A 25,708-nucleotide genomic window follows, 5' to 3' on the forward strand; every position below is an offset into this window, starting at 1 on the left:
ATCAACGTACACTTAGTATTACTACATCAGAATTGGCAGGCACGTATTTGACATCACAATTATGGAAATAATATAATTATAAAAAATATGTACATATTATAAACAATACCATCACAACACTGAAATCATCTATCAACATGATGTTAAATTTGAAACCACCCTTTGAAACATCTCACTAAATTCAAAGATCCTGGAGATGTTTATTTTAATACTATTTCAATACTTTAATTTTTTCTTCTGTACTGTGCGTGCACCGGATGTGCTGAGTCATGCAGAATGACAAGTTGACCATTAGCCAAAAAGAGGAGTATTTCACATGAATAGTAACAAAGTGTTGCGCCAGATGTGCGACGCCATTTCCCAACAAACTGTAATTAGTACTCTTACAATCTCTGAGTGACTTGTTAAACATCAATTTGAGTGTCAGCATGTTCGAGTTATTCAATGAAAGTTACACCTTTACATTCTTTGGAAGTTTGAAGAGGCCTCTTCGTCACTTATTGTGGATGTAGGGTATGCTGAGTGTTTTGCCCGAACAAATGTTGTTCCATATTTTTCCATTTATTGAAAAAAAAACCTCAAATACAGTGGTGAGAAAACGTCTTGCACTCCTTCTCAAATTTTTTATATTTTTGCATATTTTCCCCCACTTTGTTTAAGATCACATTTAAATATCAGACATATCCTCAGTGAAGAAAAATAAATAAATGGTGATTTCATATTTTATGGTAAAAGGTTAAACAAAATAAAACCCAATGTTATATGGCTTATCACAATTTTTGGCCAGATGACAAAGTTTTTTTTCCTTGACAAATACAATCACCATTTGAAAACTTTATTTTTATTTCACATTGGCTATATTTGGCCAATATTTACATTTGTTTGATGATGGGAAACATTGAAGTGGGGGAAAATTTGCACAAACATATGAATTTAAAAAGGGGAACAATACTTTTCCACAGCAATGTACATTGTTTTTAAGTGATATGGTTGCATTTTAGGTGGCAATTCTAGTCTTGTTGGACCTCAGTGCAGCTTTTCATATTTTATAATAAAAATATACCTCTGAACAGGTTGGACATGGATAGGAGTAAATAGAACACTAAATAATTCAGGTCCTACCTTGAGGAAAGGAGTTATTTTGTAACCAGCAGAAGTGCTCAGACTCATTCTTGGACCCCTCCTCTTCAGTCTGTATATTGGTATACTTTGATCAAATTCTTCAGAGCTCTAATTTTGACTATCATTGCTATATGGATGACACACAGTTATATTTAGACCAGGAGAAGCTCATCCATGCTTTTATCTCAAATAGACTTGACCTTTGTAAAGGTCTTCTGAATGGACTTCCCAAAAAGAGAATTAAAAAGCTGCAGCTCAGAGCATATAACTCCAAGTCCTTACATTGGCGTCTAGTCATTTTTAGAATGTATTTTTAAGTTCGGCTACTGGTCTATAGATCACTAAATGGTTTAGGTCCTGAATTTATGAAAGAAATGCCAAAAACCCAGTAGGTCTCTAAGATCAACACTCGGGTCAAATAGTGGAGCACAGAGTCCAAAGGAAACATGGTGAAGCAGCACACAAATGGAATGATTTGCCAACAGAGGTGATCTCAGCCCCAAGTGTGAATCTTTTAAAATCCAGGTAAAATTATATTAAATAAATAAATAACTCTTGCCTCGTGTTTTTAGAGCATTTTTACCTTTAAATATTTTTTGCACCGCAAGCTGTTTAATTGTTCTTTTCCCTTTTTGGAATGCTTATAATTTTTTTTTTTACCTTGTGCATAAAATGTACTCTATAAACTTGCAGGTTTTTTTTTTAGACTTAAGAGCATCAACACCGCCCTCTATTGTTCAAGCTAAAAGTAAACTCAACATTTGTGGGAATGTTACTTACCAGCTAAGTTATTTAAAAAGTTGGAACAGTAAAAGACTTGATGAAAAATAGATCCCATTCTTTATTCATTCAAGCTTAAGAGCGTTAACACCGCCCTCTATTGTTCAAGGTAAAAATAAACTCAATACCCTTTGTGAGAATGTTACTTAACATCTTAGTTATTTAAAAAGTTGGAACATTACAGACTTGATAAAAAAAAAAATAGATCCCAGCATTCTTTATTCATTCAACAGATTTCTTTTCACTTGGGCCCTGATGTAATGTCACTTTGAACACTTACGGTCAGTTCACCTGCTTGTGTGTGATACAAATACAAAGACGATTGATGAGAAGTCCAAAGTAAGAACTACAAAAGGCAACATTGCATCAAGTAACAGCATGTCGGAATAAAAATGAAAAGATAAAAAGACAGCGACCGTGGCCTCGTGGTGCAAAAATCAAGTCAGTGCATGTACTGTATACGTTTGTTCTGGTACAAGACAAAAAAAAAAAAAAAAAAAGTTGAGCTGTATAACAATGAATATAATGCCACAACAAACACCTTTCAAGCTTCCCTGAACACGTCACAAAGGCCCAATTCACACATTAAACACACATTTGAAGATACTTTCCTACAAAGATGGCCGACTTAATTTGTCCTGTAAAACAGGACTCATAAAAAAAAGAGCCATTTAATCACCCAATGAGCCAAAAACATGCAAACACTCCAACACAAGTATATAAAAATAGATGTCATGCATAGTTTGGTTTTAACATGGGGGAGACATTTGATCTTGTTGAATTTTTAAGTTTGAAGATTAGAACGTACGGTATATAATATGGCATGAGTCACAAATGGATGAAAAACAACCCCAGTGCTAGCTCGTTTTCAACCCTCAAATACTTAAGTTTTCTTATTCAAATACATAACATTTCATCACGTTTACATTGTGCCACTTTTCTACTTTTACCGATACAGTGCGCGTTACCATAATGGATGGAGATTGTTACCGTAATTCCTGGCCGACAGAGCACACCTGGTTATAAGCTTCGGTACACGGAAAATTTAACGCTAGCGCCGTGCTAACGCTAGCACCATGCTAACGCTAAAGCAGCATCACCGCATAAACCGCAAAGTGTGTGAAAAAAGTCGCGGCTTGTAGGCTGGAAATTACGGTCATTTTTTTGTGACAAAAACTCACAAATTCAGCATGGATCATGATTTCCCCAAGCTTTTTCAACTACTAACGATGCAAACATGCCAAAAAATATCTAATTGTTAACCACAAGCAATGCTGAGGTAGCGCCCGCTATTTGATTTAATCAAGTAAATATTCTCTTCAGAGCCCCGTGCAATTGTAGTGCTTTGCTACAAGTTTGCATTTCACATTACAATAAATATCGGACTCCATAATCATATAAGGGAATAGAAATGGCAATGATTATCATTTAATATTTGTTGGAAATCTTAAAATACCTAACAGCCAAATATATGATTATTAGAGCAATGCAGTTTGTTGCCTGTTGGCATCCAGTACATCCGTCACGTTTCAGGTTTCCTGTTTCTTAACACAAATTGTGTCATGCTAAATAAATAACATGCTAATACCCACCTACCTACAGCAAATATTTTTGAACACTTTAGGCCGTGACACGCACCGTGTTGTCGACAGTGCTGCTTTGTTCAATAAAAGGCTCTTTTCTTTTTTTTTTTGGCAAACTTCAATTTAACAGACTAAAACATTGCCACATTCCACTTTGGCACCACGTAGGCACGTCAGCTAGCCGGACCTAGTTTTGCAACTCTATATTTGCTACAGCACTGACACGAGCAGCAGAAATGTGTGCCCCGGTCCTGCCTAGTGACTGTTTTCCAACACCCGTAAACAACAATGGGTGATTCTGGAATTACCTGACAAACGACGCACATTTTTGGACATAATTTTTTGTCCGTTACAGCTGATATCGATTAAATCTGTCGGTTAAATTGAGGTTCCACTGTACTGGCGATTGCAGTCGTCTTAATCGACTTGCTACTGGCACGTATTGGCTCTCGTTGACGTGCTTGTTTGTTTTGAACAAATGTAAACGTTTTTCAACATTAATGAAAAGCGACTGGCTGTTCGACTCTACCAAAGTGCATTATTTGCAGGGCTGGCTGTGCCGGAACTGCATGATGTCCACTGCGGTCTGATGCCACCAGTAAAGCATGGCAACCACCAAAACATGCCACACCTGATGGCTGGCGCCAACGTAGTTCACGTGGCCTAAAAGAAAAAAAACAAAAAGGTGTGTAAATACTCGACGTAAGCATGTCATACAAGACAACTCACCTTAGTAATTCTCCCAGGAAACTTCCTGAAATACGATGTGTGCATCGATTTTCATCAAAGTTAAGAATGAGGACACAATTATTTCTATGCTCTACTTGTATGATAGTTTCAATGTTAAAATTTAAAATATCTGACTTCAGTATTCTATGGAAGAGTATTGGTCGCTATCACGTTATAACGTGGCATGTTTCACGTTATAATGTGGATGTTTCATGTTATAACATCATATGTTTCACATTATAATGTTGTTAATTACACGTTATAATGTGAATCATTTCATGTTATAATGTGAAGTTTCATATTATAGCGTGAAAAGTTTCACATTACAATGTAATTCATTTCATGTTATAATGTGAAACTTTCATGTTATAACAACAAGTCCATGCGAGGTGCAGGTATTATTTTTGTCCACTAGGGGTCGCCATCCTCATTCTATTCTTGTATCTGTGGTTGAGTGTGTGTGACTAGCCGCATGGGTGTCGGCTAGTCATGGGTCCGGCAACTCCGGTGCATCAGCGCATGTATCGACCTCATAAAGCAAAACACTTGTGTTGGTCCGATTACCACTTTCAGACAAACATCACGTGATCAACACAGCAACTGGATTGGTCGCGCAAAAGTACCAAAATGTGTTGATTAGCAAGCGACACATCTGCTTTCATGCTGAAAGGAGAATCGTATTATTGCGTGCTATTTTTGGATTCATATTTTCACTGTGTCGGTTTGTGGATGCAATGGAGCAGTCAAAAAAGAGGACACTTTCTGGAGCATTTTCATTTGACAACGCCAAATAAGGTAACAACTCACTTTTACACCTTATCCTAGTTTTCATTGAACTTCATGACATTCCGGGACAGTCTTCAGATAGCATTTTTGAGTTAACATCTCAACACGAACAGCTCATGCGCTCATCAACGTGCACCGTTCCAAACACTTCAAATAAAAACAAATATTTAAATGTAATGTACTCAAACACAATACTGGAGCATGTTGATAATAAAAAATGTCATCCCCAAATTAACATAAAAAATACAAATTACCTAAATGAATACAAAATTCAGTGCAATTCACTCCCCACCCAGCCTGCAATTATTTTTTAAATCCACCTGATGTCACCGTGCAATGACACAGAACACAACAACACGCTGTGTGGACACAACTGGGCAAGTGCGCCACACACTTCACGAGGTATCCTTTACCCATTATCAGCGTCGGCAAAGGAGAGTTGGCTGTACACATTGAAATGTTATGATCTTTGCCAAGTGTAAAATAATCATTCCGTCTTAACGGACTCTTTCCCCCTGGCTCGCCGCAACTGTGCCAACCTTATTGCGCTGTACTTTTCCATTAAAAATCGAGTGAATTCATGAAACATGTCTTCTTGCTTAGTGCGTCGGGTGGTGAGGAGGCGGCGCTTGGTGAGAGACAAAGGCGAGATGAAACGGACTCACCGGGGAAGCAGCGCTCGGGCATCTTGGTAATGTAGAACACGAAAGCGGCCGCACCGATGAGGTACATGACAATCAGGCGGGGGAGGAACATCTGGACGAATGACAAAAGCAATTTCATATGGCTGGGTTGCAGGTGACGTCACACTTGTTCAGGTACTTGACTGCCATTATTGCAGACAAGCAGTCAGCGGTCCATCGTCAACATGCCAGTTGTGGATGTGGAAATCACGGAAACAGAGACATTAGGAAGTGATTTTTTTCCCGTGTTCCAAAGATTAGATACAACGCCGTTATCGAAAAAAAATGGCAACAAAAGTGGCTTGCAAATATACGACGTGCAGATCTGAACCAAGCTCAAGTACACGAGGCAAGTTGTTATTTGAAAGTCTGTTCTGATCATTTTGTAAGCGGTAAACATGTATTTCTAGTGTCCGGATATTCTACTACAGGGAAGTCTTTCAGATCCGTTGAAAGTACATCGTTGAGGAGAGTATACGGATCGATATCTTCGGAGTTTGATCTTCTGTACATATTTAGCTTTGGTGACACCATCGAGTGACAGTGCCATGGTGCTGTCGTCTGCAACGCCTACCTTGTCTGTAGAAATGGCGCCAATTATCACGTGATTGCAACCCAGCGATTGAATGAAGTAGTGACATTCGCCTCAGATTTACAGTATATGTAAAACTTTTAAGATCAAACTTCACATTTTATTGCTAATCAAAGCAAATAAAAAAGGCTTTTAAGCTTCATCTCTAATTTAATTGAACGTCAAAGGTGCCTCTGACTCATCCTAAATAAAGTTCAAACTAACTTTTCTTTGCTTTCTCTCCATTCTCTCATTTATGAGCAGCATGGTGCTCGTACATCTAAAGATTCTTTTGAAAATAATTCTTGAGTTATAATTCCATTTTGATCTTCAATCTTGGTTTTATCAAACCATAACATTTTCCCACGAGCGCTTTGGAGATTTCCAGTGCTTTTGTACAAACTGTAGCCAACTTTGGATGTTGCCTTTGTAAAGATAAGGCTTCCTTCCGTCTTGCCCCCCTCCCCCACTCCCCAGACAGATGACTAAGATGGGAGTGTGTTGTCACATGTACTACATACCCAGCACCTCGCAAAAATTCCTGCAGCTCCTACAACGTGCCTGCGAGCCTCTTGGCCCAGGTTGAGTACAATAATATTAAGTCGACTTTTTAGTAATGAAAGCTCCGTCTTGTTTTTGAGGAACATTCAAGATTACAGATTTTTCCTCACCTTCACGACGTCGCACGTTAGCCCCCCATTGAGCAACACCCAATGGCACGTCGGAACCACACCGATAACGGCGATGCCGAAGAAGATGGACACCCTTAGGCAGCGCCACTCAGCGGTCATGTACCGTGGGTGGAACTGAGCGCCGAAGACTAACAGGATCATGCACAGCACCGTCAGCGAGTAGACCTGACGCCAAAACTGGAAAGAAAATTTTTAAAAATGATAAAAATAGATTAAGTACCGGCAGTGAAGTGCTGTCAGAGCTGGAGGAAATACTGGGCGGCACGTACAGGATTGCAATAAAAGGAATAATAGATGCCAGGCACGTAACAACCCAGGATGCCGACGGAAATGCCCGCGTAGTCCAGCGCCAGCCAGCGACGACTCGTCTTCTCCGATCGGTGGCACAGGAACAGATGATAGCCGACGGAACACAACATGCACACCTAGAAGCGACGCATGAGCAAAATGCTTACAAGCAGTGCGGTCATGTTATCATTCCATGTTGCAGCGATTCACTGTCCGTATGCAAAGTGCCCTGAGATATGTTCCTCTGTAAAATTAACAGTATGAATATAAATTTTAATTACTGTACTTGACGTATTGGCTCTTCACTTTTGTCTATCAGTGAACGGCGAAAATCGGGTGTGGATAAAAACCGTTTGTACATTGTGCATACATGCGCAGTAGGCATGTCGAGCTGGAAAAAAAAACACACCTATGTGAGGTATTAGAACACAATAGTTTCACACCTGATGAGGAGAGACCGAGTGGAATGAACCTGTTTTAGGAAACGGGAATATCTTGAATGGCAAAACTGGTTCGTGCCGCAGTACTGACTCAAAACTGAAATGCAAGACTCCCTCAAAGAGGGGCCGGGGCCTCTGCTCAAGTAGATGCTGTGATTGGTGGTTACTTTCGGCTTGTCCCTTTCGGGGTCGCCACAGCGTGTCATCTCAGATGAACGCACAAACGCACATATAGATGCTGTGATTACTGATCTAAAAAAAAAGACTGGATGGCTCATTGGCCACAAAAAATGAAGTCGCCATCCGCCATCTTGATACTCCCAAAACAACCACACCGACCTGTGCGTTAATCACCAGTTTCGTGGCTGTGAGATTTTCTTTCATACTGTTAAAGTTTGTTTGTAAAGGTTTTTTTTTATTTTCTAATGAGCTTAATCCACTTGAACAAAGTTTTGTTTACGGTTGTTGTTGTTCACTGTTCGCTCTCTGTTTCACCTTTGTAGGCCGACGGTTTTTCGCAAAAAAGCGATGTAATCATTTTCCCAAACTACATCAGTGGATAAGCAAGAAAACACATTTTCTGTGAAATTTTTGATGAATTTCACGTTTCAGAATTCGGCAAATTGAATTTGATTTTCAAATGTCATGAAACAAGTTGAAATTTTCTGTCTGAAATAGGACGTCGCAGAGAAAACAAATGAACAAATGCAAACTTTAGCATGTATTTTCCCATTGCGAGTCCTTTTTTCCAAAAATATATCTAACTGAAGTAAAAAATTTAATGTTTCTATGACAAAAAAAATGCTTAGTTTTTTTGCTATATTATGATGATAGTGCTTCACAGCGTATTTTGGGAAAAGTTAACATGTCACGGAAATCGGGCCCGAGTAGTTACGGTGTTATGTCGTTTCTTTGCACTTATCCCTTTTTTGGCTTACCAAGTCGAATTAAAAATCCTTCATGTTACCAGAACTGAAAAAAATGTCAAGCTCACATGACCACTTTTAATTCTACATGCCAAATTTTGAGAATAACCCCGCCATAATCCAACCTGTAAACCATGTACTCCAAACGTTTTGGGAGTACTAAGATGGCGGTCAACTGGCTTCAACCAATCGACATGCCGATAGATGTTGATGCGCTCTCCAGTCATTTATTTTCTTTTTAGATCAGTGGCTGTGACATGGTTAATTGCCGGGCGTGTCGTCCTCCGAACAAACCACCGCTCGGGGTTCAACGCCTTCTTGAGTGATCATTGACTTAATCGGACACCTACCTGGAAGCAAAACAGTCCGATGGCATAGATGATGTAGTCCCCTCTGCCGGCTCCAGAAGCTGGCAACACCCTCACGCAGTCATTGACCGACAGGGAGAAGAAGAGAAGGAAGCCCAGCAGGTGGCTCCAAATGTTCACAGTCTCATTGGACAGAATGAAAATACTTGAGGAGGAAACACAAAATGGACATATTAGTTAGCACATTCTTGATCAATATTCTGTTGTGTTCTACATCAGTCTCACCTCCTGAGGCAGAGTTTGGAGGGCAGGTGGGCCCGATAGCCGTCCGTGATGTAGGGGTTCTCTCTGAGGTACATGGGGAGTTGCTCAAAGGTGTATAGTCTTATCTTCTGCGGTAAGAGCACAGGCCATGACGTGTAGCTGCCCAGCTCCATGTAGTGGCTCGTCTTCAGCATCTTGAGCTTTGCTTCTTTTCCTTCGAACTGATGAAGATGGGACGGAGGGGGACCGGAAAATAAATCTGACAAGAGACAATTACATAAACAAACACAATTAATCAATTACTATATATTTTTTTTGTTTCTAATAAACTCTGGCACAGATTTTTTTTTAATTCCTAAAATAGACAGTTAAGTATATTATCAATTAACATGCCAAGACAGGCAGACATAAGAAGAAAAATATCTGAAAGGGGGAAAATCCCAGGTCACATTTATACATGACAGACAGAACACTGACAAAAAAATATATATATACGCTGATCTGTATTTCGAGGAGCTACACTACGAGCTCCAAATTGAAGCTGGTTTATAAACCTATAACATGCCATCCTTTGAATGACATCCTACAGTATCGTGGTCATCGCAACACTGGCAAAACAAAACAAAAAAAAAACAAGGTAAAATTTAACAATGACACCCAGGCTCACATCCACATTCACACGTAAACGCGTAAGTGTAGCTTGAAAATATACAGGCTTAAATCAAGCTGGTTAGCGCGATGCTAACATTTACAGGCATTATTTCGGGCAGCTAAATGAATTGCAAACAAACTGACCAGTGGGCCGCTATTCCCCGTGCGACCGACGCCGACCTCGCCACTCAGCCATGATGTCGTCGATGTGTCACGCCGCTCGCGTTTCTCCTTCCGAATCGCTCATAATTGCTCAACAGCACGCGCAAGGTAACGTCAGCAACTAATACAAAGCCTGTTTTCTTTTTGCATTTTCCTAAACAATGACACGGCGCTCTACCGCCGCCCACTGGTCAAATTGTAGTATTTCACCAGGAGCTCATTCATCAATCACTATTGTCGGGGGGGGGTTAAATTATTTATGGCTGAGTTTCAACAATTCCCTGTTGATTTCGAAAGCAAAGCTGAATAGTGAATATCCCAACCTCTTTTTGTGACAGTAAAAGAAAAAAAAACCTGTTTGATGTCAAAGTAGCAAAATAATAAGTTTTGTTTGTCATTTTGTGACCTCAAAGCTGAATTGTTTGGTTGGACTGTAATTGCTGTGTTCAGCACACACCACGGGCTCACATCCCCCCCAAAAAAGTCTGATATTAATCATTCAAAATTCATTCATTCATTCAAAAATATTCCCATCTCGTAGTTGGCTCATTTTGACAGAACAAATGAGAAATGGTGATTGAAAATAAACGCTTGAGTTTGTAAAAAATACACAAAAAAATACATAATGCTTTCAATGGAACCAGATGACAAGAAAATGTTGACGCATTTCAATATATATATACTTTTTTCAGTAGATGATTGTATTTATTTTACAATCATAAATGTTCAGCTGCTCAGTGTGCATTAAAAGTTTTGCCTACCAGATGGGACCTTTGATACATAAAATCATTTGGCTGAAAAATAGAGGAGAGCTAGATTGCGGAGTGCACGTTGCCTAGGGTGGGCTTTTGGCCTGCCACATTATGGTTACACCCACAAACAAAAGAGGAATCATGCGAAGCAAAAAATAAAATAAAATAGAATAACGGACATCGCCGAGGGGATCCTGCGTCAGGCAAAGATTCAATTTCCTGACAAAAGGACATTGGTATGTATTATTTCACATGCATGACTTCAGACTCTGGAAGCTGATGTGTAAAAAAGACACTTCCATCATTTATGCTGCATTATGAAGATATCATTATGTGGAATTTTAATAGGGCTGGGCCGTTTTCTGTCTTTTTAGGATAAATGTATACCAGACGTGATCTCCAATTGAGAACAGCAAATGTACTCCACAAATCTCAAAGGATGAAAAAAAACCCCATGATTTCTTACTCAATACTAAAATAGTCTTATGGCCTTTTGTTAGCCTTCTGGAATTGATTTGCAAGAACTTTATGTATTTGTTTGTCTTGGAGACATTGGGGTGTAGGGTTTTGTGTTCGTATGAACTCTCCAGGGATATTATGGTTGTCATCAAGAACAGATTATGAATTAGTTGAGCGGACTAGGATAGGATCACAGCACATCTTACATATTTGAATTCCAAATATGACCATAATAATGCATGATAAAAGTTATTACATTAAGCAGATGATTCTCCAGCTATGCTTTGCATATTTCCTGTCCCAGTCATTGCCTATTTATGCTACTAACGGTGCCAACTGTCTTGGCTTCAACAGATGCTCACAAGCATCACAGGAAATGTGATGCTGGCTCTTCCAAAATAAAAGCAGGGAATAGTTTGAATGTTTTAAAAAAAAAATCTTTTCACATTGGTTGTTTTTTTTTTTTCAACCAAAAATGATTATGAAATGTTCACTGTAGCAATATCTCATTGCTTCGATGCTACAAAATGGGGAATATTATCTCGCTCTTATTAAAGGTAGTCACTGCGTACAGATAGTGGTGGGAATTATTTTATAAAAGTATTGGTAATATTTGGGCATACTCACATGGAAATAGTTTCTTCATTTCATAGTTTGTCAGTTTTACCCCGTTAGGTCTATAAGCATTGCATTATCTTCAGAGGTGGTGAACAATACATACTATATCTTTCAGAACATCCATCCATCCATCCATTTTCTTTGCCGCTTATCCTCACGAGGGTCGTGGGGAATGCTGGAGCCTATGCCAGCTGTCAATGGACAGGAGGCAGGATACACCCTGAACTGGTTGCCAGCCAATTGCGGGGCGCATCGAGACAAACAGCCACACTCACAATCACACCTAGGGGCAATTTAGAGTGTCCAATTTTTGTTGCATGTTTTTGGGATGTGGGAGGAAACCGGAGTGCCCACCCGGAGAAAACCCACGCAGGCGCGGGGAGAACATGCAAACTCCACACAGGCGGGTCCGGGATCGAACCCGGGACCTCAGAACTGTGAGGCCAACGCTTTACCAGCTGAGCCACCGTGCCGCCCCTATTAATATCCTTTATATAAAATAATCCGCTTAATTAACCAATAGAGCCTGTGTTTTATTCCCAAAGTTCTTATTCATATTTCAATGAAATGCGCAGTTGTAGTTTACAAGCCATGCATGGAGTATAATTTCACACACTGAGAGTATTGTAAGGGAATAAGTAACTCAAGTAAAGATGTACCAGGAGTAAGTCAAGCTGTCATTTTTCTTCTTTTTTTTTTTAAGTAATAAAAGTGGTGGTGCTTTAATTTTGAAATGTACAGTGGGTGGTTCTGGATGGGTGTGACCACTCGGTTCTGACTACAGTGGATGAATAACCTTCAATGTGTGCAGTTCTGCGCTCTCCAGGATGTGAAGCTGGGATGATATTGAAGCCCACCATGAAGATCAAGCATTTTTAACAAACAACCCAAAAAAAAAAAAAAAAAACATTTCCTCGGGCTTCAGGCAGGCAGCAAAACATGCACGTGTGCGGATGATGGCTCATTTATGGATGTGCTGCACAATCTTTTTCACGGCCACTTTGGTGAGCTCAACGTCGATGGACGGCGACGAAGAGTCCTGCAGTGCTGCGTTGGATGTTTATTTTGTTTTGGACAGGTGAGACATATGAGCATGCAGAAGTTTTTTGTGCAGAATGTGCACTGGATGCTGGTTGTCCTTGTATGGTTGTGTTTGGTTTGCATGTTCCCCACTGCTCCTCTGCAAATTTAGCACAAACTTGAACTTGACTTTAATTGGAAAAAGTGACACGAACAACCCTTTATGTTTGATATACTAATATAAAAGTTTTGCTATTGTACTGGCAAGTTTGCATGTTTGATGTTTTCATAAGCGACACGGTAAAGCGTTGACCTCATGGTTCTGAGGACCCGGGTTCGATCCCGAACCCGCCTGTGTGGAGTTTGCATGTTCTCACCGTACCTGCGTGAGTTTTCTCCGGGTGGGCACTCCGGTTTCCTCCCACATCCCCAAAACATAAAACATTATTTGGACACTCTAAATTGCCCGTAGGTGTGATTGTGAGTGCGCCTCTTTGTCTCTCTGTGCCCTGCGATTGGCTGGCAACCCGTTCACAGTGTACCCCGCCTCCTGCCGGTTGACGGCTGGGATGAGCTCCAGCACTCCCTGCGATCCTCATGAGGATAATCAGCAAAAGAAAATGGATGGATGTTTTGATATTTAACTGGGGCAGCACAGTGGATCAGCTGGAAAGCATTGGCCTCACAGTTCTGAGGTCCCGGGTTCGATCCCAGACCAGCCTGTGTGGAGTTTGCATGTTCTCCCTGTGCCTGCATGGGTTTTCCCCGGGTGGGCACTCCGGTTTCCTCCCACATCCCAAAAACATGCAACAATAATTGGACACTCTAAATTGCCCCGAGGTGTGATTGTGAGTGCGGCTGTTTGTCTCGATGTGCCCCGTGATTGGCTGGTGACCAGTTCAGGGTGTACCCCGCCTCCTGTCCATTGACAGCTGGCATAGGCTCCAGCATTCCCCGCGACCCTCGTGAGGATAAGCGGCAAAGAAAATGGATGGATGGATATTTAACTGAATAAATATAACAAATATTGATGGATTGGTGGGAAGCAGATGTGAATCGTGGTGAGCGTAGCTGCCTCACTGTGAAAGGTTTTGGGTTTGATTCTTACCCAAAAATGCTTGAAAACTAAATTAAGAAAAAAAAGTTTGTAAAGGAGAATGGTTGGTCAACCAGTTGGATGGTTGCAAATTGCAAACTAAAATAAATTGGATTTTATTGGGGATTTGGTTCAAGCATGCGTCCAAACATTATTGCTCAATTGTAATTGGAATGCATATTTTAGATTGACCCCCTCTGTGAGGTAACCATTTGAAAAGTTGTTTATTATTGTGGTTTGTAGTGGTGTAAAACGAGACTGCAGCGTCACACTGAGAGGTGTTTGGAATATTTTGAGCTCCTTGTTTACCTACATGAGAGGGAGAGAATTTTTTTTTACACTACGGTGCAAATGAAATGATAAAAATGGGGTTAAATGTCAGTCCGTCAAAACTAAAGGCAGTATTGCGTATATTCAAACTTATTAGGTTGTAACTATTGCACCTTTGTTTTTGTTTTTTTTTTTGCAGGTCGCATAGTGTGTTGGGACACTGGCATGAGATCTACGGTTTTGTGGAGCAGCTGACCAAGAAGTTTGTCAGGTGGGACCTTTTTCACTTTTCTCGTGACTTCAAAGTCCTCTTCCACATACAACAAAGTACATCCTCTTAGAAACATTTCCTAAACAAAGCCAGGGATGATGATTATAGGGCTTTAAAGTACAACAGTAATGGGAAAGCAAGAAAAAAAAAAAGTAGGGCGAAGCTATTTGGGGAAGCTGACACCTCAGGCAAGGATCCAAAGCTCTTCTGGTTAATGGTGGACAGGGTGTGTGAGATATATTTAGGTCTCATAGCGGGTTCTTAAACACAAACACCAAAAGTGGTGTAGACTGTAGCTGACCGGCGGGGCAGCCACGGGGAATGCTGCTGGCAAAACTGGAGACTACCGAGAGTTTAAATTCACGGTTCTAAAAGTATGTGGTACACCTACACGAAGAAACAAGGTGGACAATATGGGTTGGGTTATAAAAGCTTCCTTGTGAAGGAAAAATGTTGGCATGTGCCTGTGGGAATTTTGGTTCATTCATCCAGAGAAAACATTTGTGGACCTGAGAGAACGCTGGCAATGGCAACAAAGATGGACCAAAACTTGTTTCTGCAGGCCTTTTTTGGACTAATTTGCACACTAGGCCAGTCACAGCAGAACTATTTGTGTGTTTCAGTCCCACGATGAGGGTCTCCTATATTGTATTTTCAACCCGAGCGGTTGTAATCCTGCCATTAACCGAAGACAGGTGCTTCCTCCTCCGCCTCCTCCTCTTCCAAAATGGGAAACTGCAGATAAGCAGATTACACAGAAACTTCTCTCTTATCAGTGTTGTGTTTATTTTAACCCGTGCTGTCCACAATCTGGTTTCTGGCTTTGACAGGTCCAAGGTAGACGAGGGCTTGGCGGAACTGAGCCAAATCAAACCCACCGGTTTAACATTTATGCATGAAGGCTTGAAAGCAGTACGTATTATTTCTGTTGTATTATTATTACTATTATTACATTGCATCTTAGAAAGGAAGCAGCCCTTTGGGAATCTACCATGTTGAATGGGTTCTAATCATAGCCTAAACTATAGTACTGGAGTCCTCAGTAGAGCACCGGTGTCAAAATCAAGGCCTGGGGGCCAGATCCAGCCCGCCGCATCATTTTATCTTGCCCCCGAAAAGCTAAACGTGGGCATCGACTTCCACGATTCTTGCTAATATCTGTACCAAAACGACTACTGGCTTGTGCACGCAATGCACCTCACACATCACCCTTAAAAAGATAACAAATAAGTGATGCAACGTCACGCAACATAGACGCTTAATGTGGCCGTGTTTGGTTGGCTTTGATCCGAAAGGTGTTGGAACAGATGATGTCACAAACGACGCCGTCTCGCAGCGTCATCATCGTTCTGACCGATGGCGAGCTGGACGTGTACCCCTTCCAGCTGAGTGTGGAGGAGGTGACACACACACACACGCACACACACATGTACTTTGAGGAAGTGTACTCCATCATGAGTAGTAAAATTTTGTTAAGTTTTTGCTGTATACAGTATTGATTGGATCTTGTTTTGTATTGATCTTACATTGCTGGTATTGTAATGCACACATATTTTTAATGATATTATTAACAGCACCTCTCAGGATGATGCAGTGCTTTTAAAGATCACTGCACACTACACGTTCATGATAAATATTTGTTAAATAAATCCCTTTCTGACAGTCCCAGTCACACCTGTAACAAAAAAAGTGAAGTCGTGATATTCATTCATTCTTGGGTTAAACCACAGGTGTCAGACTCAAGGCCCGGGGGCCAGATCCGGCCCGCCGCATGATTTTATGCGGCCCGCGAAGGCAAGCCATGTATATCAACTTCCATGATTTTTGTGAGAATCTCTAACAGAATTTCAAATAGTCAAATAATAAATGATAAAGTTGAGCTATTGCAAGCATTTTCATGCTACCAAACATGAACAATAGTTGGAAAAACCCATTATGCTTGATTTGTGATTCAAAAGTAGTTCATAAATTCATATGTAAATGTGATGAGGCCAAAGATTTTCACGGTTTCACAGTCATAACGGCCCTCCGAGGGAAATGAATTTGACACCCCTGGCGTAAACTAACCACAACAATAGTTTTGTTTAACTTTATTCAATTATACGAGTGCACCAAGAGAGCCCTTTTCTACGGGTTTGTTTTGGCTTCTAACCAATCTAAAAATACCCACAATATTGTTTATGTTTAATAAATCACTCATGATGTAAGACACAGTAAATGTATTAGTTGTCCATTATTCCTTCCCCACTTGATCTGGCTCGTCGTTCGTGTCGCCTCCAGGCTAACAAAGCCAGAACCTTTGGAGCCCGGGTGTACTGTGTCGGGGTCCTGGGCTTTGATCACAAGCAGGTAGTACACTGAGCCGTTTATTTGTCTCTCGGTGTGTGTTTTGGCATTGTCGACTGAGGTCCCACTAAAAGATGAATACAAATCCGAGGACAAGACTTTAAAGGCTTTAAAGCTAAAGCCTGACTGTGTTTTTTGTGAAAACACCGTTAGGCAACATGTTTTGACTCGGATGCTTGGATTTCTCCCTGTGCATGTGTTGGATTGTCAGGGTGCCAATTGCCACAGAGAAGAAAGGATCAATTTCAACGCTATGTCATAAAGTTTAACTGAGCGCTTCACGTGGCAAAGCAAATACTATTGATTTTCAATCTGAAGCCACTTTCACATGATTTTAAGCGTTTGAAAAGTAGCCAAACGCACACGCACGCAGACTTGAAAAATGTGCACTTTGGTGGATGAAAGGAACATGCAAGTGAATGCTAAATTTGTGCAAAGACAGTGTGAAACTGGAAGGGGCTGACGTCGGACACTTAATAGCTGCAATGATGTTCTTTTCCGGTATTCTACCTGATATGTAGTCATGCGTTCAAAGAGTACTGCAAAGATTGCAATTACTCACCTGTGAAACGGTTATATCGGTTATATTTATATCATGGACGTCTGTATTAGAGTGCTCCCAAGTGTCCAAAGCACATACACTAAAAGGAATACAATCTCAATGGGCATTGAAACATGCATGAAATCACGATACGCTAACTAATTAAGGTTGTAACAATTCATGACATTTGAATTTATTTTATTGGGAAATGATGGTGTGACAACGTTGAACTAGAGCACAGGCTTTCAACAGTACTTGTGTGGGGTTTTCTCCAGGTGTTCTTTTCCAGACACACGCACGTTTGCCTGATTGAAGACCGCATCAAATGAATTGTGAAAGGTGAATTTTAGTGTGAACATTGTGCGTCTCTGTGGGCCCTGCGATTGGTTGACGACCAGTCCAGGGTGTCTCCCAGCCTCTCGTCCAGAGGAATAGAAAAATGGATAGGTGGCGCCTGGTAAGACTAAGCAGCGTGAGAGTACGCCTTAGCTCTCTCGTTACGATTTTTCAATGTTCATGGACTGGAAGTTCGTATTTGGTCTGTTTATGACATCATAACCGCGATACTGTAGGTCAGTCATTTAGTCCACTGTACGTCCTTTCGACGAACGGCGTCTTCACCGGGTTCCCCGGCTGGGATGTTCGAGCCTAACAGATGGCCCAGAGTGCTTTGTGGCTTTAGGGGAGGAAGTCATTTGAGTGCTTTAATTCAATAAAGACAAACAGGCTTCCTGACAAGCAGGAGATGAAAGGTTCTTGTTATTTTCCTCCTTACTGTTGTAGATAAAATGGTGAAAAAAGGCAATGAATGAATGCTGAAACGTAAACATCCATACATACAAACCTTTTGAGTGAACAGTCTTAGGTATTACCTGTCAATTGTGCGTGTGTGTGTGTTTTTATTGATTTGTCCTGCAGCTTGTTGAAATAGCCGACAGCGCGGCACAAGTCTTCCCGGTGTTGTTGGGTTTTCACGCTCTCAAAGACGTCGTCGGCTCGGTGAGCTTTGATCGCAAACGCCGCAAAGCATTCACGTGGCGCGAGACCACGTTGAAGATTTTTCACTCCACCTGATGCTTCACTCAGATCCTGAGGGAGTCCTGCTCGGAAGGCTTCACAATAGAGCCGTCAAGTGTTTGCGTGAATGGTACGTCACCTGACCTGTAGTACGTGTGGAGTAACATCCTACGACAATAGTGTGGGTGTTTGTCTGCAGAGTCTTTCAACGTGATGCTGCGAGGCAGTGGCTTCAGCGATTCGAAGAGGACGGACGACATTCTCTGCTTCCTCACAGTCGGTCAGGACACATACAGTGAGTAAAATGTGCATTCAAGGACACATACTAGAGATTTTAATCATGTCCTAGGGGTCTTGATAAAAGGTTAGTTGGGCAAATTACAGAGGGGATAGAGAATTATGGCACGCTTAACATCCAGTTGTCGTTGTTTTGGGGTGGTGCTAGCTCTTGCGGAGCTGTGGCATGTGTTAATTTGTGTTTTACACTTGAGGTAGGAGGGAAGTAGGACTGCATACTGGCTAATTAAGGAATTTTTTTTCCCGCACTTTCAATGCAAACGATTCCAAAGACAATTTTCCTACTGTTCCCCCTTTCATCATGACATTGTGACTTTCAAGGGGATCTGCATGAAATTAAATGTAGAATCTGGTTTAGCTTCATATGGTATGGTATCCACAAGTTGACAATAAGACCATAATAACTGTACATTGTACCAATTTGGAACGAGCGTTTCACTTTGCTTAAAATCAAATATACCGAAATTTCTGGACTATAAGCCACACCTGGTTATAAGCCTCACCCAGTACATTTGTAAAGGAAATACAATTTTGTACATACATAAGCCGCACCTGTCTATAAGCCGCAGCTGACCACATTGAAACATGAGATATTGACAAAGAAAGACGTTACACAGAAAGTGTTTTCAAAGTTTTAATAATTTACCTTAGCTTTTCTTTCCAAACAGTGCCTGTGACGCGGCAGTAACGCAGCACTAACAAGGCTGGGTTAAAAAAAACATATCGGTAAAAATCACTGAGATGCAGTTCAGGCCACCTGCTTATATTATCTCTGAAAGCTTTTTTTCATCTTTGACATTGCTCCAGTTCTTCCCGCTGCCGTTTCTAGCGTCTCACCATGGATTCATTTATGCGACGTTTATGTGCAGCAGCTCTGTTTCTTTCTTTATCAGCCAGCACGATTGCTTTTAACTTGAAAGCTGCGTCATATGCATTTGTTCTTGCATTTCCCATAATAAGGGTCTGTTCATGCTAATTTTATTCATAGTTACATTAAACTTGCGTCTTCCTCGACACATACATTCCACCTGTCTCACTCTTGCCTTTTCTGCTCGAGCGCCCCCTGGCGGACGTTAGAAAAGAAATCATGAATCTGCCGCATCATTGCATAAGCTGCAGGGTTGAAAGCGTGTGACAAAACTCGCAGCTTATTGTCCGGAAATTACGGTATGGTACATAAAAATGTCGATATACAACATGTCCTGTGCTGCTGTTTAAAGCCAATTGCTGTGGTGTGCCCCCTTTTTGCCTCAGTAGCCTCAAGACTCGATTACTGGTCATCAAAAACCGATTACAAACAATAGACAGGCAATGTAACTCAAATAACGTCAGATTTAATGACCTAATAATAAACAACTTGATTACTATGCCCTCTCCGAGTACAAAATTTCAGACATTTAGGCTACTCCTTGGCCAAGGAAATCATTAATTTGTGCTTCCTGTATACTGCCCCCCCCCCAAAAAAAAAAAAAAAAAACACCGCAATGCAGCGCTGTTCTTTTACACTGTCTCATCTTGGCATAATGTCACTTTATTTAAAAAGATGAACTTCCTCTCATCTCCTCACGTTCATACAGATGTAAACACAAGCCAGGTCATGTTACCAACTCTTGCAAAGTCACTGCAAAGTACCCTTTGTTGCAAACATGGCTTTTAACTACAGAGGATCCATCCAGGTTCTCGTGTCGTCTCTTTAATATGCAATCACTCATTGTCAGCATCTAGAAAACGATATTGCGTGCCGATCTCTGTTGAGATCTCTGCTCTGCGAAGGAGAATCAAACAGTCGCTGCTTAATATCGACTGCGGCCGCAGAACAGAGGAGGCATTATGAGACTGAAAGGGCAGAACGAGACTCTAAAATAAGATGTACAGACAATAGTGGAATTATTTCATGAATAGCGAACATAGCACGAAATGATTAGATCATAATTCACTTCTTTCTGTTTATTTCCGTTGATTGGCCCCGCGACCGCGCAAAACACGGACTTTAAGCACCTCACGCACTTCAAAGGAATGAGTGTCAGAATATGGAGATCCAAAATGTGTGAAAAGGGACATTTATTTGTTTCTTCATAGGACAGAAGGCAACGCTTGTTAGAGAAGGTCTTCTGTTGTGTCCCGCCCCTGTGCTGCATGAGGCTGGACAGTAAGTACTGAATACCCAAAAATGTACACATAAAAACAGACATGCGCGCGCGCACACACAAATGTCACTACATTCAACAGCCATAGAGAGAAAAAAAATATTGTTCAGTGGATAAATCTGTCATGGCGTGAGTCAATGTGAGTTAAGTTCTCATATCTATTATATATTGTACTCATTTAAAGGCATTACTATAAGCGATATCAAAATTATAGCAGTAATAGTAAAACGAAAAAGAAGCGATTTTATGTGCAATCTTATTGTGCATTAATGTCAGTAACGTTGGATTCAAAACATAACACTAAGTGCAGTTTATTATAGTTTGTTTAATATTAATAATAATATATATTGCAATTACTCACGTGTGTGTGTCCGTGTTGTCGCCAAGCGGGGAAATGTGCTTCCCGTATCTAAAGAAATCAACAATGGCAATGACTTCCCTTTACCAATGAGTCAGTGGTCCTCGCGCTAATGGTGTAGGAAGCGGGCAAGGTCGCCAAGATGCATGACCCCCCCCCCGGAAGGTCTTTCTTCGTGTCACGATTGAACAAACGGTAGCTAATGGGGCTGCCACCGGTTTAGTACAGGAAGAACCTGGATATCTGGGACCAGAATCAGTTGGTTCCAGTGAAAGTAAAAAAAAAAATATAGAAGTGCTCTCAAGCCGAGATCAGCCTCTGATTTGCAAGAACATTGTTGCGTTCCAGGTGCCACCCACTTGAGCCGCAATGAAAGGGGACTGTGATCGTAGCAGAAAGTGAAAAAATTGCAAGAATTATTCTACCTGCACCTTTTTTGTTGTTGTTTTTGATAAGGTTTCCTTGATGTTTTTGCAGATCAGTTGAGGTGCTGGTGAGTTTAAACAATGGATGGTCTTACATATCTGCCCCCATCACCATCCACGCCACAAACTGTGTGAGTATCAGTTTCACGTAAAACACACAAATGCACCTGCAGTTAGTAGTATCAATCATCGTTTATGCAAAGACCTTCAGTCAAATGTACTCTCATGGATACATTTTTGCTCATGTATCCGCCGTATAGATGCATCTCGATATGTTTTAATGAGTTGGTAACCTTACTGTAATTCAGCAATTACATTCAAAACGTGAAACTCATATGATTTGGATTCACTGCACGGTGAAATATTTTCACATTTTAGCCATTTTGATGATTACACCGGTGACTCGCAGTTCCGAGGACCCGGGTTCAAATCCCAGCATCGCCTGTGTGCAGTTGGGACGTGTTTCCGGGTACTCCGGTTTCTTCCCACGTCCCAAATACACGCATGGTGTAGTGGTTTTTGTACTCGGTTCGGTATGTGTAACTATATCCATATATGTACCGTATAATTCCTGGCCTACAAGCGCACGTGGTTATAAGTCTCACTCCATACATTTGTAAAGGAAATACCATTTGGTACATACATACGCCGCAGCTGTGTAAAAGCCGCAAGTGCCCACATTGAAACCGACATTGAAACACGAGATATTTACAAAGAAAGACGGTACGCAGAGAGTTTAATGCTAGCGCCGCCGTGCTAACGCTACCGCCACGCTAAAAAAAAATACATACCGGTAAAAATCACTGAGACACGGCAGTAACACGCTAGCGCAGCACTAACAGGGCTGGAGTGGTAAGTCACTTCCTCGGCACATATATTCCACTGGTGTCACTCTTACATTTTCCGCTCGAGTGCCCCCTTACGGCCATTAAAAAAAAAATGCACAAATTAGCCCCATCAACGCATAAACCGTAGTGTTGAAAGCGTGTGGCAAAAAGTCGGGGCTTATAGGCCGGAAATTACGGTATATCACTAAAGAAATAGCTGAAATCGTGTGGTTGCAAAAGTGCACACACCCTCTCGTACATGGAAATGTAGCAGTTTTGGAACTAAGCGACATTTAAACTCGTTAAATGAGAGTCAGCACACACCTGACACAGTTTAACCCCAAATAAAGTATGCTCCAGTGGGCTTTTGCAATTTTCTATACATTGGGAAAAAAGGCATTTGATCAGGGGTGTGTAGACTTTATTTACACTGTACTGTCTCATGAACATCGTCCTATTAATGGCAAATCCAAGTAGATTTGAGTTGTTCCATTTTGTGCATGTCACAGTCAGATGGGAGTTGGGTGCTCTGGCTACTGTTGGCTCTTTTGCTGTTGTTGAGCTTCGGTCTGCTTTGGTGGTTCTGGCCTCTGTGCTGCACCGTGGTGAGTGTGCACACATTTGCAAACATATGCACAAAACCCGAAAAACTGCAATGCGAAGTGTCTGCTGCTTTTCTTCACTTCCAGGTGATCAGAGACCCTCCGCCCTCTCGCCCTCCTCCTCCTCGTCCCATACTTGTGAGTAGGTCAAACAATACAAAAGAATAATAAATTGCATATTCAGCAAACATCAGTGGATGGATTGTGGTAAATAATTATTGAGTACAGGACTCACTTGGGCGGCACGGTGGATCAGCTGGTAAAGCGTTGGCCTCACAGTTCTGAGGTCCCTTGTTCAATCCCGGTGGAGTTTGCATGTTTTCCCCATGCCTGCGTGGGTTTTCTTCGGGTACTCCGGTTTGCTCCCACATCCCAAAAACATGCAACATTAATTAGATGCTCTAAATTGCCCCTAGGTGTGATTGTGAGTGCTGCTGTTTGTCTCTATGTGCCCTGTGATTTGCTGGTGACTAGTTCAGGGTGTACCCCGCCTCCTGTCCATTGACAGCTGGCATAGGCTCCAGCATTCCCCGCGACCCTCGTGAGGATAAGCGGCGAAGAAATTGGATGGAAGTACTCACTTATTCGGCTTTCTGGGTGCGTTGCAATCAAAGAAAGGAGCAACGTTGACCTCTAGCGACTATTGTTGGTTCTGCAGTACAGCAAAAAAAATCTTTCACATTTGTGCCGTTATTTCATGTGGTTTTCATATTAGCTTTAAGAGTGACTGATACTTACATTAACAATGGGGAAAATATAGAAATGAATATATGTGATCAATCCAATATTTAGTATCGATACATACATGAGAGCATTTTAGCTTCTTTTTTTTTTTACTCTTTAAGGCGGTAGAAGAAGACCTGTCCCCCAAGCACAAGTGGCCCACAGTGGACGCGTCGTACTACGGGGGGAGAGGTCCTGGTGGAATCAAACGTATGGAGGTGATTTCAAATGTCTTCATAACGTCAATCACAAATACGTTATTCTGGTATTTGAGCCGGGGTGTCTGTGTGCTGTAGGTCCGCTGGGGGCAGAAGGGGTCCACTGAGGAAGGGTCCAAGCTAGAGAAGGCCAAGAACGCGGTGGTCACAATACCAGACGAAATCCAGGAGGATGTCATACCTCGACCCCCGCGAAGTCCTCCGCCCGTTTGCGCACCGGCGGAGCCCAAGTGGTACACTCCCATCAAGGTGAGAGAAGCGTCGTCGACGAAATAAAACATCCACGCGAGGCGGGTGTGTGATTTTTGGATGTGGCCTGCAGGGGCGTTTTGAAGCCCTCTTGGCGTTGTTGAGAAGGCAGTACGACAGGGTGGCAATCATGAGGCCATCACCTCGTGACAAGGTAAAGCATTTATTCTGTTTTAGTCATACCGACGCTATATTTCAATCTATTGAAATAATATATGAAATTAATACATTGGAAAACTTTTTTTTTTTTTTAACTGCACTGGTCTTCATTGTCTTCAGGGCCGATGCATCAACTTCACCAGAGTTCACTGAAAATGAAACTACTATTTACAGCTGTGCTGTCGTTAGCATTATTTTTATTTTTTTTTTTATATATATAAAATGGTGACATTTAGTGTACAGTGCCTGTACTTGTGAATTGCAGTACATTTGGAATCAGACAGTCAAACCAGGAAGTCAGTTTGCTTGCTTCATTCATTTCAGCAAACATCCTTGTTTTTTTATCTCATTGATTTTTAAAGGTTAAGTGTCATCCCTATAACCATTCTAAAATAGATATTGAAATGAAAAATACATATAACATTATTCACTTCAATGTCCATATGAAAAAATAAATGTGAGCAGAGAGCGCGTCATCCATGCCCAAAGTTGCAGAAGTGTCATTCTACGACATCCAAGTGGTCGCCATATTGGCTGCATTAACTGCCCGTGACGTCACCCCCGACATTCACTGTGGGAGACGAACACGCCCCCTCTGACACGGAAGCTCTTTTCGAAGAAGAGAACATCTCACAATTGAGTGAAGTGTCCGGGGCAATATTACCCTATTGTTTCAAGCCATATTTAGATGATATGCGGATCACTTCTAACTAACAACAGACTCCCAGACAGTATGTATAAGCCAGGCCGGCCGAAGCTGTGCTCATCCGCGAGGCATGACGTGGTAGCCTTCACCGGCGAGCCCGACACGGAAGCCCTCCGACGAACCGGGTCTCTTGGAAACTTATGAAGGGTAAATCCATCCTCCCGAGTGTTTGAGCAATATCCAGCAATGCATTTTTGGCTAACACGAAGGAACAACGAGCTATCTTCTTGCAGGTAAAACTAATAGAAACAAACGAGTCCGCTTGAGGGTGCTCCTGCCCCGTATGTCACTTCCTGCTTCTTGTCAAAAACAAAACCCACAAGAGGATTTTCATGGCGGGAGTTACAAAAAGCCATCTGCGTCAAAATCATGTTTTATGGTGAAAATAACGGATGGGTCCATACCAGCTGCTTTTTTTTTTTTTTTTTTTTTATTAATAACATACTAAAAATCATCCATTTCATGACACTTGACCTTTAAGAATATATTTTAAGTTAATGATTGGTATTGTACAGATGCATATTGCTGCCATAACAGAAAAAAGTTATTTGAACAACTATTGAAATTTTCTGTAGAGATTCAGAGTGAAGCTTATGTTTGCCTATATTTTTACAAAAAAATG

General features: G+C 41.4%; 2 protein-coding genes and 1 long non-coding RNA gene across 10 annotated transcripts; 2 read left to right on the forward strand and 1 right to left on the reverse strand.

Moving 5' to 3' along the window:
- Positions 1–1,983: 1,983 nt before the first annotated feature.
- On the reverse strand, positions 1,984–10,433 carry LOC133490393 (progestin and adipoQ receptor family member 3-like). The gene is made up of 7 exons (XM_061800400.1): positions 9,968–10,433; positions 9,194–9,431; positions 8,951–9,113; positions 7,216–7,371; positions 6,926–7,123; positions 5,666–5,756; positions 1,984–4,148 (listed from the first exon to the last, which is right to left on the reverse strand). Exons 2-7 carry the CDS (start codon positions 9,364–9,366, stop codon positions 4,024–4,026), a joined length of 906 nt encoding a protein of 301 aa, XP_061656384.1. The 5' UTR covers positions 9,367–9,431; positions 9,968–10,433; the 3' UTR covers positions 1,984–4,023.
- On the forward strand, positions 4,160–24,618 carry LOC133490392 (anthrax toxin receptor 2-like). Of its 8 annotated transcripts, XM_061800397.1 has the most exons (18): positions 5,604–5,691; positions 12,626–12,892; positions 14,400–14,471; positions 15,095–15,166; positions 15,302–15,383; positions 15,767–15,871; positions 16,752–16,820; positions 18,277–18,357; positions 18,445–18,505; positions 18,575–18,670; positions 20,752–20,821; positions 21,655–21,733; positions 22,939–23,034; positions 23,119–23,169; positions 23,877–23,972; positions 24,051–24,221; positions 24,295–24,375; positions 24,501–24,618. In XM_061800397.1, exons 2-18 carry the CDS (start codon positions 12,768–12,770, stop codon positions 24,531–24,533), a joined length of 1,440 nt encoding a protein of 479 aa, XP_061656381.1. In that variant the 5' UTR covers positions 5,604–5,691; positions 12,626–12,767; the 3' UTR covers positions 24,534–24,618. The 8 variants fall into 8 exon arrangements, 7 of the variants coding, with proteins under 7 accessions (XP_061656380.1, XP_061656381.1, XP_061656376.1 ...); XM_061800396.1 differs by lacking the exon at positions 12,626–12,892 and adding an exon at positions 4,160–5,009 and having other exon boundaries at positions 15,095–15,383; XM_061800392.1 differs by having other exon boundaries at positions 15,095–15,383.
- On the forward strand, positions 24,617–25,526 carry LOC133490398 (uncharacterized). Its single transcript, XR_009792195.1, has 2 exons — positions 24,617–25,233; positions 25,320–25,526. It is a non-coding gene; the product is annotated as an uncharacterized LOC133490398 (long non-coding RNA).
- Positions 25,527–25,708: the final 182 nt, after the last annotated feature.

Source organism: Syngnathoides biaculeatus, chromosome 17 (assembly GCF_019802595.1).
Source record: "Syngnathoides biaculeatus isolate LvHL_M chromosome 17, ASM1980259v1, whole genome shotgun sequence".
In the NCBI taxonomy this organism is placed as follows: Eukaryota; Metazoa; Chordata; class Actinopteri; order Syngnathiformes; family Syngnathidae; genus Syngnathoides; species Syngnathoides biaculeatus.